General features: G+C 38.1%; 1 protein-coding gene across 7 annotated transcripts; it reads left to right on the top strand.

Moving 5' to 3' along the window:
- Window positions 1-796: 796 nt before the first annotated feature.
- On the top strand, window positions 797-8,374 carry LOC103431737 (TMV resistance protein N-like). 7 transcript variants are annotated; one of them, XM_070822112.1, is made up of 8 exons: window positions 797-1,169; window positions 1,298-1,460; window positions 2,617-2,670; window positions 4,256-4,791; window positions 4,889-5,993; window positions 6,096-6,380; window positions 6,449-7,543; window positions 7,624-8,374. In XM_070822112.1, the coding sequence occupies exons 2-8, from the start codon at window positions 1,398-1,400 to the stop codon at window positions 8,194-8,196; spliced, it is 3,711 nt and encodes a 1,236-aa protein (XP_070678213.1). In that variant the 5' UTR covers window positions 797-1,169; window positions 1,298-1,397; the 3' UTR covers window positions 8,197-8,374. The 7 variants fall into 7 exon arrangements, with proteins under 7 accessions (XP_070678213.1, XP_070678214.1, XP_070678216.1 ...); XM_070822115.1 differs by having other exon boundaries at window positions 798-1,169; window positions 1,298-1,503; XM_070822113.1 differs by lacking the exon at window positions 2,617-2,670.
- The last annotated feature ends 5,605 nt before the right edge of the window (window positions 8,375-13,979 follow it).

Below are 13,979 nucleotides of genomic sequence, written 5' to 3'. Positions count from 1 at the left end.
ATAACTATTACTCGTTATTTTTTTAGTCTTTGTTTTGGCTCTGTATACAACTGTTTATTTATTTATAGAGATACTTTCGTTCTCAACTGATCAATTAATTAATCGTTTCTTTACTTTCTTGGTTTGTTCATGCAATTTAAATATTATTTGATTATCCTAATAATTAAAGAGAGGAGCGTAGACCATTGGCGAAAGAGACATAATTTTCTTTGGTAAAGCTAATAAAGGGTTTGCTGTTCTCGATTATGTGTCTCTTCTACTTCTCCTCCGTAATTTTTTAACACGTCTTCCTTCAAATAATTTTGAATTTAACAATGTTTTTTTTTTTTTTATGGATTGAATTTGTTTTTTTCAAAGCTGCGGCATATATTTCATAAGGGTAATGCAAGACTAAATTTGTATACTAAATTTTCACACTAAATAATATGTTATTAATAAGAATAAGCATGTTTATCAATATTTAAGTAATAAATTAATCATTAATTTCCATATCCGTTAGTTTCTAAAACTTTATCTTAACCTGACAATAGACTAATAATAATATAAATCGAATTGTCCTTCGATGAAAAATTAACTTATAAACGAAAATGAATACCATAAGACCTCTCAATAATGTGCATAGATATTGCTGGCATGTATTGACCACTTGGGTTAATGTGATGCAAGTGACAATAAAAAATTATTTTATTTGGATTTTAAAAATCCCTTATTTTATTCCATCAACTCACACACGTCACTATTACTCTCTCTTTTCCCTTTCTTTAGCTGGTACTCCCAGACTCCCTCTATCTCTCTCTCTCTCTCTCTCTTTCTGACACACACACACGACACTTCCCTCACATTTCTCTAGCTTTCTCACACCTCACTCCCTCTCTTTTCTTTTTCCCTCATTTCAACCGACTCCCTCTCTCGACCCACTCAACTTTCTCTCATCTCTCAACTCTCAACTCTCTCACGTAGCTCTCCCCCACTGTCAACTCTCTCTTCCTCTCGGTTATATGTCAAGCCCCCACCATGCCACCTTTAAGGCTCCATAAACACCTCCCAAACTCTCCAAAAATTACTTAGGGACTCTCCACAATTCCTTGGTCGTACCACACTCAGAGGAAAACGGAAGTTTCCGTTTCGTATCTTGACGGAACCCGACGAAGAAAACCATCTCTGGCTCTGTAAGCTTCGATTTCTTCACTTTCTGAACTTTCCTCAAGTTGTTCAAATGATTCCTTGACATGGATGTGGCTTTTGGACGTATCATTTAGCTTTTTCCTTATGCACCATGTTTTCCGGCGAGTTGTAGGTTTTTCCAAGCTAAACCCAACGAAACCTTGTTGTTGTGGTTGAGTTTAAAGGTGTAGGACGACTTCCCACTACCCTTAGGCCCACGGGTTTTTGCTTGCATGCCCAAATCCACTTCGAAACCGACGAAAACGGAGAACTCCAACTCGGGCCGTCACTTTCAGGTCATTTCTGATGATCTCTGACCAACTTTTGACCTTGAAATAGGTATAATCTTATTCATCTCGTCCTACGCTTCGTTTTGATATATTATGGGCAAAATTTGGTTGTGAAATGGTTCTGAACGGAGCATTTGAATCCTCCCAAAAAATTCCGACGAAAATCTGCAAAAAATAGAGACCCAAACCCATAACCCGGATCTGCAAGACCGATCCAGATCCATTTCTAAAATTGAAGGGAATATTCTCCGTTAACTCTCTGTTAACTTTAACAGAATATTCATTCTGATGAGGGAATATTTTGTTAAAATTGTTGACTTTTTCGAAATTTTCTCAGAAACCGTCTCTTAGGTTAATTTCGACACCCTGAGTGTTTTTGACATCTATTTAATGAAATTTTATGGTTTTAACGTAGTTGACCACTGGTAATTCGTATCCACTTATTCGAACGGCTACAATTTCGCAAGTATCTATGAGTAGGTCTTTTCGTTTTTACACATATATATATATGTATATGTGTGTGTGCGATTTTTCCCAACAATTGCTTTTATATATTATGATGTGATATGCTATGTTTTTAGCTTTACAAATAAACCTTTCATACACTTTATGTTTTTAATATCATTTGTGAGCATAAACTTGTGGCATGACATCCTTTCATCTTATTTGCTCATTATTACATGTTTGCATGATATATCTTAGTTATTTATATTGTCCTGGGCCAAGGACCGGCTTCTTGTGTAGTTCACATGCACTGTTTACATTCGCTTTGGATTCAAAGTTAAGTGTTAGCCTGTTCTTTTTTGTGATGTTTTGGACTTGTATGTGATGCGACTAGCGCAGCTCACGTGATGTAGTACTAGAATGTAAAACCTACACCCAACCTGCTCCATTGCTAAATATTTCTGCAATGGACTTATGTGCTTACATAAATTAATGAGCATTGATTTCTTATAATAATGAATTGAGATTTGACGTTGAGATATCTTGTTGTTGTGCCTACATTCTTTAGCTCACTTGTGTTGTAGGGTACCTATTACATACTATTATTATAATGTTTTTGGGAACCATATACTTGTTTTACAACGAGGGGTTACACTTTTCGAAAAGGTTTTACAAAACTTTATTTTTAGGCTCACACCCTTGTTTTTTGCCCTTCCAGGATTTTAGTGGTAGAGGTTTCGTGACAACAAGGATTGTTGGTAAAAACTGTTATGTATGAAACTTCTCCTTTCGATATAAATGTCCTTACTCTTCTTTTACTGCAATTTATCTATGCTCTGACATCACTTGTGTGATGAGTTCAATCCTGCTTACATGCGCACTCTAAATTAGTCACTTTTAGGTTTTAATTTATTCACATTTTCCGCATCGCCGATCACTTGAGTCTATAGGCTACCCCTCCTATCCGCTTCTCTACAAGGTCTACTTTCTTCTTCCTTCAGACTAGGCCAAGCCATTGGGTTGTTTAAGTAGGTTGGGCTAGGTTTGGCTTTTGGAGTTATCTCCAAGAAGGGTCGTCGCTCCCTTCATACGCCTTGTTGCTTCATCTAAGTAGGTTATGACTTCGTCACCTTCCAAGTGTTGCCCAGCACATCGCGATTCGGGTGTCTAAGTGAGCATTCCGGGTTGGGGTGTGTCATTCAGCCTCAACCAATTTCTCTCCATTATTTCATTGGTTGTTTTCACCTCTCCCAGACCCTGCGTAAAGCGGGAGCCTTGTGCACTGGGTACGACGATTTCATTGGTTGTTTTCGGTTTAAATTAATCCCACTAGTAAAAAATTCCTGTAGTCTTACCTAAGCCTGACAATTTTTGACACAACTCGTTAACTCGACACGAAACGACACAAAATTAACAGGTTTTTTGGTCGCCACGATAACGAATCGGGTAGTTATCGGGTAACCTGATAAGCATCTGTTAAGATAACAAGTCGGTCCAAGTATACACGTGGGTAACCCGTTACACGATAAAACAAATATAAATTTAATAATTTTAGGGGTGTGTTATCCATACACTTTTTTTTACTTCATACACATTTTTTTAATTTGCGATTGTCGTATTAATTGAATTAAAGAAAATCAAAGGACATAAATTGTGAATTAATTAAACAAGATCAAAGACATGTCGCTGTATTGGTAGTCAAGTTTTGTCTTTTCACTCTGGTCTTTGGCGGTTTCAGCTCTTTCTTGGTTATTTCCTCATTGACGTTAAGGTGGAAATTGTTTTGGCACCACATGCAACTGTTGTTGAGATTTGAGTAATTTTCCATAAATGGATACTTGGATTTCGAAGGGAGCAAGAAGAGCAGAGAAGGAAATAGCTAGAGAGAGAGAGAGAGAGAGGAATATTCACAACTGCAACATTCTAACCGTCGCAGAATGATTATGGCACATGGCAGTTACAAGGCATGTGAGCCATTGAAAACGAAAACTGATCTAAGACCCTACACTTGGCATATGAGCTCAAGCTATCTCAATAGAAATCAGTTACACAAAGGGACAAATAGAAAATCTACTAGGTAAATCATTTACTAACAAGAAATTAGTAAGCAATTTACTTTTCAACAACTGTTAAATATCCAGATTTGATAAACTTGGGTAAATCAAGATTCGAGATCTAAGCAGTGAGGTCAGAGACAATTAATTAAAATTGGTGCAATTTTAAACAGATGCTCTAGTTCTCAATCATCAAATATTTAATCTTTTATTTACTTGCGCACTTTGACAAAAACGAAAACAACAATAAACCTCTCTTCGTAGTCTGTTATAATTTAACTTTGCTTCATTAAGTTCTTGCAGATCGTGTGGAGTCACTTTCCAATGGCGTTGAGCACCCACAGGGCCTCTGCATCTCTTCTTTCATCTGAATCACCTCCTCGATGGAAGTACGATGTATTTTTGAGCTTCAGGGGTGCAGACACCCGCAAGGGTTTTGTCTCCCATTTATACCACGAATTGCAACGACATGGGATTACAACTTTCTTTGATGACCGAGAGCTTGAAGGAGGAGCAAGTATTCCTCTGGGGCTCCCATGTGCGATTAAAGAATCACATACTGCAGTCGTTGTTCTCTCGCCAAACTATGCATCTTCCAAATGGTGCTTGGATGAACTTACAAATATTGTTCAATGCATGAAAGCCACCAACTCAATTCTCCCAGTCTTTTATGGTGTGAACCCCTCTGACGTAGGAAATCAAAGGGGGTCTTTTGCCGAAGCCTTTGCTGAGCATGACAAAAAGTTAATTAGTACTGAAGACAAAACGAAGGTGACCCAGTGGAAAGCTGATCTAAAACTAGTGTCCAAACTTTATGGGTGGCATTTGAGGAACTTTAAGTAAGCATGCATGAACGACTTCCCCATGTGTTATTTAAGTCAAACTTGATTGCTTCTTATACTCCCTGTTTGGTTGTTCTACTTTTCTTCCTTCCAGGTGTGAAAGAGAGCTGATTGAAGACATCGTTAAATGTGTGTGGAGGAAAGTGCAAGCTCCATTCACGATATCAGATTGCTCTCAGAGGTTAGTCGGAACTGACTCTGCACTTGAGCAACTGAGTTTGCTATTAGCTCATGATGCAAATGAGGTTCGCTTTATTGGGATAACAGGGATGGGTGGCCTAGGCAAGACAACCCTTGCTAAGCTAACTTTTGATAACCTTTTCCATCATTTTGAAGTTCACTGTTTTCTTGCCAATGTTAGAGAGGTTTGTGCAAGAGATCATACTCTAGTTGGTCTTCAAAAGAAACTTCTTTTCCCGATCTTAAGGGAAAAGATTGCAGAAATTTGGGATGAAGGGTGCGGAAGCATTTTCACTAAGAAGTGCTTGTGCAATAAGAAGGTTCTTCTTGTACTTGATGATGTGGATCAATTAAACCAACTAGAAGTACTAGCTGGAAATCGAGGTTGGTTTGGTATGGGAAGTAGAATTATTATTACAACTAGGAATGAACGTTTGCTAGTCCAACATGGTATATCAACATTATATAAGATGCAGGGATTGAATTATGGTGAAGCTCTTGAGCTCTTTAGTCTCAATGCCTTCAGAAAAGAACAACCCGAGGAAGATTTTTGGGAACTCTCTGAGCATTTCCTAAAATATGCCAAAGGCCTTCCATTAGCTCTTAAAACGTTGGGTTCTTTTTTGTACACGAGGGGTCAAGATTCATGGAAGAGTGAGTTGGATAATCTTCATAAAATTACTAAGCCAACAATTTTCAATTCACTCAAAATCAGTTATGACGGACTAGAGGAGATGGAGAAGAGAATTTTTCTCGATGTTGCTTGTTTCCACAAAGGGAAGTGCATCACGGAAGTAATACGAATACTAGATAGTTCTTTTGGAATTTCTAGTTGTATTATGTTATATATGCTAATTGAGAGATCCCTCGTAGACAAGGATTACAAAAACAGGATAGGGATGCATGATTTGATACAAGAAATGGCGTGGACAATTGTTGGTCAAGAGTCTGAAGATCATGGTCTACGCAGTAGGTTGTGGCATCCCAATGACATTTTTCATGTTTTCATGAGTAATACGGTAAGGATGTTTGTAAAATTACCAAGTTTGTACAAAGATATGATTTCCTTTAGTATGATATTAGACTTAAGGAATTAATTTTTCCTTTATTCTTAATGTTAGGGGACAAGAGCAATTGAAGCCATATCCTTACGCTTGCCCCAGCCCAAAATAGAAGAAGTACGCCAGTGGAATTGTGAAACCTTCTCTAAGATGCATGGACTAAGGTTTCTGGAATTTGATAATTTGATCATTTCATCATGCCCCAAGTTTCTTCCATGTTCCTTGAGAGTTATGCATTGGAGTTGGTATCCTTCCAAATTTCTTCCAACAAGCTTTCACCCGTGTTTTCTTACTGAGCTTAAGATGCCTAGTAGCAAAATCGTTCGGCTTTGGGAGGGAAAAAAGGTAAGAATAGTACTATAGAATAAATGTTATTTTACAAAATGTTTTCTAACTTTATCAGTGCTGTGCAGGATTTGCCCAACTTGAAATATATTGATCTTACCTTCTCCTATAAATTGATGAGCACCCCAGATTTCAGTGGTCTTCCAAATCTTGAGAAGTTGTATCTTTGGGGTTGTAAGAATTTAGTTGAGATACACCCGTCTATTGCAGTCCTTAAGAGACTCAAAGTTTTGTGTCTTCATGGCTGTGAAAGGATTAAGAGACTCCCAAGTAAGGTAGAAATTGATTCTCTTGAATCTTTCGATCTTTCTTACTGCTCAAATGTGAAAAAGATTCCAGATTTTGGGGAGCAGATGAAGAATTTGTCCCAACTTTATGTAGTTGGGACTGCAATTGAGACAATACCTTCATCAATTGAACATTTGGTAGGCCTTACTGAATTGGACCTAAGGAGTTGCAAAAATCTCTTGAATCTTCCAAGTTCGATTTGTAATTTGAAGTCTCTTAGGTGTCTCAATGTGAATAGATGCTCAAAACTTGACCAATTCCCTGGGGACATGGAGTACTTAAAGACACTTTATTTAGGAATCACCATGAGAGAGCCACTTGTTGGTATGAAAAACCTCGAATATCTAGAAGTTGACGGTGCAGAATCGAATGCTAGATCAAGGGAAGGGTGGGGCCTTCTTCGCTTATTAGGACTTGGAAAGAGTCGTCCTGATCCTGCTTGTTGGGGTTTGTTGTTGTCTTCTCTAAGTGGTTTATGCTCTTTGATAGAATTGGACCTAAGAGACTGTAATCTCTGTGAGGGAGATATCCCCGATGATATTGACTGCTTGTCCGTTTTGAAAAAATTGTACATCAGTGGAAACAATTTCGTCAGCCTTCCCGAAAGCATTAGAGGTCTTTCTAAGCTTCAGCGTCTTAGGTTGGAGAGGTGCAAAAGCCTTCAAGTATTGCCACATCTTCCATCAAATATCAAATTACATGTAGATGCAGACAACTGTACTTCCTTAAAAAGGTTGTGTGATCCATCCAAGTTGAGCAGCTGTTTCGCCAATTTGTATGATTTTACTTTCAGTTCTGTGAATTGCATTACATTGGTTCAAGATGAAGGCTGGATTAATACAATCCTTTCAAGGATTCTTAAATTTGCCGCTGAGGTACTCTCTCTCTCTCTCTCTATATATATATATATATATATTTATGTCTCTGTCTCTCTCTAATTATTAGTATGTTACAGGGACCCTGTCCAAGGTATGGCACACAGATTGTAAGCCCTGGAAGTGAAATTCCAGAGTGGTTCAGCAATCAAAGTGTGGGGCATTCAGTAAATGTGGAGCTACCACCACCATCATGCAACAACTGGCTGGGGATTGCGTTTTGTGTTGTTTTTGAAGATCCTAAGCAAAACTTGGCAAATTCAGCTGCCCTTATTTGTCCTTATACTCTTCGCCAATATGATGAATTCCAGATCGGAGTTTTACCCTGTTTTCCCAATGTCACGAGTCGGCGCTGTAAAGTAGGGAGTCTTGTGTCGGAACACCTTTGGGTATTTTATTTGCCTTCTAAACTATGTCAAGCTGAGCAGATTTCATTCACAACGTTTTATGATTATGAACGCGAACCAGGCTTAAATGTAGTGAAGAAGTGTGGGGCCTGTTTGGTGTACGAGCAAGATTTGGAAGAGCTCACCCAAACACTAAAAATTTTGAAGCGAACACATGAATATTGTGACGAGGCGGCTCCGAGTGGACTTGAAAGTGGTAGCTTTGACCGCATAGAACAAATCCACAAAAGGCAGAAGGAAGGCTAATTGTTAGTAAGTCATCATCTTTATCCCAGTTGTACCTGCATAATAGCAGACGTTCAGTTCATTTTTCTGAGCTTCTTTCAATGTAAGACTATCGCTTTATCTCAGTTGGTTGGCCATGCGGGCACCATAAACTTACGAATGTAAGACTATTGATTTATCTCATACTGGCCGTTGATGATCTCCCTGTCTCATGTGCTCGTCTTAAATATCTTGTTTGCTTTGCCCTCTTAGTGAAAAGACTCAATCTCATGAGCTTAAAAAGCAGTCTGTGGTGTGCAAAATGAAAATATGTCTGAAGATTAATAGTAACTATCAGTAAGTTAACTTCCCAAGGCCCCTTCCGCAAACCAAACAGACCCATACATCGTTATACATTATGTTAGAGAATTTGAGAACATGTCAAATTGTCAATCCTATTTAGGTTCTGTAGAAGGGCAATGAATACCCTGCTCTTGATTGTATATATCCTCAAAATGGAGTACTATTATTTCATGTTTCAAATGCTACTTAGGCTTCACTTTCATACGAAAATCGGAAACCCGTATCAATTGTGCACTTCTGATTTTAAACTCATTAACGCTTTCTTCTATGTTGGTGAACATAGAAGGTGCCCATGGAGAATGATAATGCTCGAGGCGGTGCCAATCTTAAGGAAAATCATGTCTTTAAAACACACTCCGAGGGATTCCACAAGATTCCGTCAACAACAATCTCTTAGCCTCTCTGTCACAAACTGCACTGAAAAACATACTCATAAATTTTGAGGTTACTTGTATGAGCTACTAGTCCTGCCAAAGTGGATTTTCGGAGTCAGATATTGTACATCATCAAGTTCAAGACTTGGCCGAACATCACAGCCAAACGGGATTTCTTCAGAGTCATCAGGAAAGACAGGCCAAAGGCACCCTTGGTTTTCTTGCTGGCAGCAGAGGAAGAGGCGTTTCACCTTTTAAGAATTCTTGCAGCTTCCTTCGCCATTGCCTCGTCACATGGTTTAGGTGCACACAAGCAAGTCCAGTGATCATATCAAACTTCTTTCAGTTCCGGAAGGTATAGTTGCCTTGCCTCTATGGCCATGATGGACCTATGCTTATATACCTGGACTAACTCATACCCTCGCAGCACTGCCCATGAAGTTAAATTGTGTCGCAAACAATCCACCGTAGTTGCAAACCCTACGGTAAAAGGATTGCACAGGCTACCGATCCCATCAGCCCTCTTAAACATTTCCTTTGTAAACCTTAACTGATGCCCCTTCCCTGACAACACTGTTTCGGTCAATTCCTCCCACTTGTCAAATCAATTCCACTTGAAACAACATCAACACGGGCAACAGAGACTGTTAATGTGTGTGTTGGATATGCTTCGATGGAGACTTGGTACAAATCTGGAAAAATACCAGAGAGTGACAGAGAATTGCAGAGAATGATGATGGAATTAATTTCTAGAAGTCCTCACACAATGCATGAGTTGTTTGTTACCGTTATACATGGAAGAGGAAGGGAGATCCGTCACTCATCAAACAGAAATACAATTTCAGCCCTTAATTGCTATCACCCTATGAGATGATGCCACTTGTCTTAATCTATCACTTAAGCTAGATACAAGAGAGAGCTGCCACATGGACTATGATCCAATGGTCTAGATTTAAACTAAAACAACTATTAAAATAAAGCATTTGAATTGTTTCTTTGGCTCCAAGTTTCGGCTGAAGGGGAGACAACTAATTTGTTGCATTACGAAGTCTACAGGTTTTACTTGTTGAGTACGCTTAGATTTTCATGTACGTCTGATGTTTTAGTGCCCATTACTTTAGTCTATAAGAGGGGAAATCGCACTATTCATATGAACAGTGTTTTGGATCACATTTCAGTTTATTTACAAGATGGCCACTCGGATGCTTTTAACTCACTTTCACTTAATTTACAAAATTGCCACTCAGGCTTAAAAACCTTTTTTCAACCGTTGGCTGCATTTCATGTTTGAGTCGGCGAGAGAGAGGGGAGGGGGCATCATGCCTGACAAATTGGAGAGAGACAATCGCTCTCATTTTTGACTTGGAGACAGCTGGGTGTGCAGCTGGCGAGCGGAGAGAGGGGGACAGAGCGACCACAGAGGAAGGAGACACAGTGTTGGAAATGTGCCCTAAAGCCAATCATATGATGATACTTTACGGACATTTTACATGTTAAACTAATCTAGTTTAATATAAAGGGCAAAGATTATTGTTTGAGCCGTCTCATATAAATGTTATATGCTTAAACGATAAAGTCCAAGGAATATGTGATTGGAAGAATGTAATCTAATGAAGTTAGATTCATGAGACCATTCTTTCGTAGACACATCCTAAATGTTCCTGATCATAGGATTGCCAATTGGGCATTGACAGTCCGTCAAGATCGGTACGTGCTATGTCTTCTCTCAGGGAGAGTGACTAGTCTCGAGTCATTGGTGTGTGTGACATCAAGACAAGTACGTAGGTGCTCAGTAGAGAATGAGTTCACTGAACGCGATCAACGAAGAGTTCTCATACTCATGTCACATGAGAACTCATGTTTGGGATAATGCAAATTAGTCCTTTGACCTGAGGCATCACAGTTGTCTTGTGGTTAAGTCCTTGATCTTTGATTATGTCAATGTCACCCCATCGGGGTGTCCACGGCATCGTTGGGGTTAAGCCACTTAGTCATGGAGGCAAGTGAATGCGCAACAAGGGATCTCTAACCTTCAAACCGTTTGAGGGAGAATACTCTATGATATGATTTAGAATCTCTGGCCAGAGTATGAATGAGATTTAGAAAAGTCGTTCTAAATCACATTCAAGGAAATCATATAAGAACACGAATCACATTGGATAGTAGACATGAATAAATAAACTATCAAACCAAACAATGTGGTCAGGAGTATTAGATTAGAGAAAGACCGTATTGCATTTGTAATCCTAAACTGAATAGGTTCTTAACCTCTTCTGATTAGCTTGGGTAACCATGACATACGGCTAGGTGTCACTCATGGTTTGTGGAAGCCCTAAAAGTGTATTATCACTAAAGGGAGAATTGAAAGTAAGTTTCAATTCATAATCGATTTGAAAGAGTTTTGATCGCCCACTGCCTCGCTAAAAGGAACCTAATGGATCGTACACCGTATAAGGTGGAGATGGATGAAACAAACTAAATGAGTAAGAACAATTGAATAGTTTAATTATTTATGGCAAGGATTAATTAATATGTTAATTAATCAAACGAATAAGTTCGTTAAAGACCTCGGGATAGGTTTTGGACCTTAAGGCCCAATGGGCTTCGAACGTCAAGCCCATTGACTTAAGTTGTATGACAACTTAATGAATAATGATTCACTAAGACCCAAAAGCCCAAACAACCCCCCATGGCCGGCCATATAGAGAAAGGGTAGTGAACTTGCTTTAATTACAAGTTTGCCACTCAAATGAATAAAGGTATAAATATGACTTTATAGCCTTTTATTCAAAAAGGGTTTTGTTTTGGAGAAGATTGGAGAGAACATGTCTCTCCATTTCTCTCTAGAAAGGCCGGGCACCATGGAAGTTGTAGCTAGCCATCTATTCTTCCATGGTCACTCATTTATCATCCATGCTCTCCTTGGTGTAGATCCATCCAAATCCATGGATCTTAGATGCAAGGAATGAAGGCCCTATCTCTTGGGTGATTAACCTTTGTTTAAATACAAAGAGGAATCTACAAAGGTATATATTTCAACTCACTTTGTTTTGAGTTGTTTATTGGTTCACCAATCTACTAGGCTTTGAATTTCTTGGTTAATGTTTTGTTTTTAAGTGCATGCTAGCATGATTCCGCCTTTAATTGTTAATTGCATGCTTATTGATGTTGCTTAAAAGAACATGTTTTCACAAAATCTTCCTTCACACAGGGCCTGACAGATTGGAGAGAGATAGGAGCTACGGGTTTGGACTGGGTGAGAGAGAGATTTAGGTAGGTACTCTGCCAGGATCTATGGGATTTTCTCCCATTTTAGAGAGAGAGATGGGCAGGGAGAGAGATACAGGGCGGAAAGCATGGGTATGTGTATTCTTTAGGGTTAACGGGTTACGCATAGAGGCGGTGAGGAGGGGATGGGTGAGGGACGAATGGCAGGGTCTGGGTTTTCAATTTTCTCCCTTGATTCTAAAGGTAATGCACTGCTTTTTTTTTCATTGTTTAGTGTCTAATTGCCATTTGCTTTGTTACAATTTTCATTTATATTTTGTTCTTTCATTTAAATTGTAATGGATGTTTATAAATTTTTGAGTTGGGTGCTAGGATTATGTCTCGGTTTTTGTGAAGTAGGGTCTTCCACTGCTTTAATTTGTTTGTTTCTTGATTAATTTTTGTCTGATTGATCCTTTTTCTGTTTTAGAATTGTTACAATTTTTTTGTTCCTTAATTAAAATTGTCATAGATCTTTACAGATTGTTTAGCTCACCTTAGGGTTAGCTCTTTTTCAGTTTATTGTTTTTAATTGTTGTTTACTGTTTGATTAGCCATTCCATTTATTAAAATTGTCATAGATATTTTTTCTATTATTAATGCTATCATAGATATTTTAGATTGTTTACTTAACTATTAGGGTTTGCTCTTAGTCTTTTCTAGGTTGTTTAGATCACCTCTAGGGTTAGCTGTATGTCCACATTTTTTCCTACAACCTAATCCGTTCTCCTAACAACCATAATGTAGATAAATTTGTGGTGCTCCATTGCACATAGCCAGCAAGCTTCATTAAAGGTATCATAGATATTTTTAAATTGTTTAGTTAACTATTTGAGTTTGCTCTTAGTCATTGTGAATTAAGGGACTACACTGTCTTCATATTTGTGTTTTTCAGATATTTTTGTTCCCTTTGCTTATAGGTAAACAAAATGAAAACTCCTTTTTAAGTTTATTGTTTTTAAATTTGGGAGTTTAGGCTGTTTAGTTAACTGTTCAGTTCACTGTTAAGGTCAGATTTCTGTCTTTATAAATAAAGGGTTGCACTGTGCTCATTGTGTGTTTCTTCATACTTTCCCACTAATTGCTTCTCACCAAATCACCTTCAAGGTCTTTTTCCATTTCACATCATTCGAATATCTCTATGTTGCTAGGTTGTTTTGCCATTTCTTGGTTGCTTCTGTATTTGTGTGATGCACTTTTTAATTTTTTTTTTTCATATGCATGCAGATCCAACACAAGCATACAGATCAAACCTTTCATTCACACAGCAGCCACCAAATCAACCATTTCTGAGGTGTTTGTCTATCCATTTTAAAATTTTGTTACGTTTTGTTAACTTTTATACAAACGAAATTATAATACAAATCTCTATATTGTGTTTGAAACTTTCTAACAACCAGTATGGACAACAAGTTTAGATGTCTATTTGTTGTTTATAGAAATGATATTTTTTCATTTAACTCGACTTACTATGCATCACAGACTATTACATCACCACAATGGATCTCTTTGTTCCATCCTTTCTCCATGTTCTGCTACAAAGTTTTTTGACTTAGTCAATTTAGAAAGTTGGAGGGTTGTACACCTCATTTGCTTTGTGCTAATTTTAGTTCTCATCCGTTTTTCTCATTCTGACAATCTTATTTTGAATGTATACTTATTTGATTTGTGGCTTCTGTGTGGTATGTTGTGTATTCTTAGTGTGTACGGTTTGTCTTAATGAATAAGTACATCGTTTGTGTGTACAGTTGAGAATTTGGATTAATTATATGATTATTTAAATTATCCTTAATTGCTTGGGTTTGGGGGGTTGGGGGGGGG

Source organism: Malus domestica, chromosome 05 (assembly GCF_042453785.1).
Source record: "Malus domestica chromosome 05, GDT2T_hap1".
Classification (NCBI taxonomy): domain Eukaryota; kingdom Viridiplantae; phylum Streptophyta; class Magnoliopsida; order Rosales; family Rosaceae; genus Malus; species Malus domestica.
The sequence above is the reverse complement of the archived record's forward strand: the minus strand, read 5'-3'. Positions and strand labels throughout refer to the sequence as shown.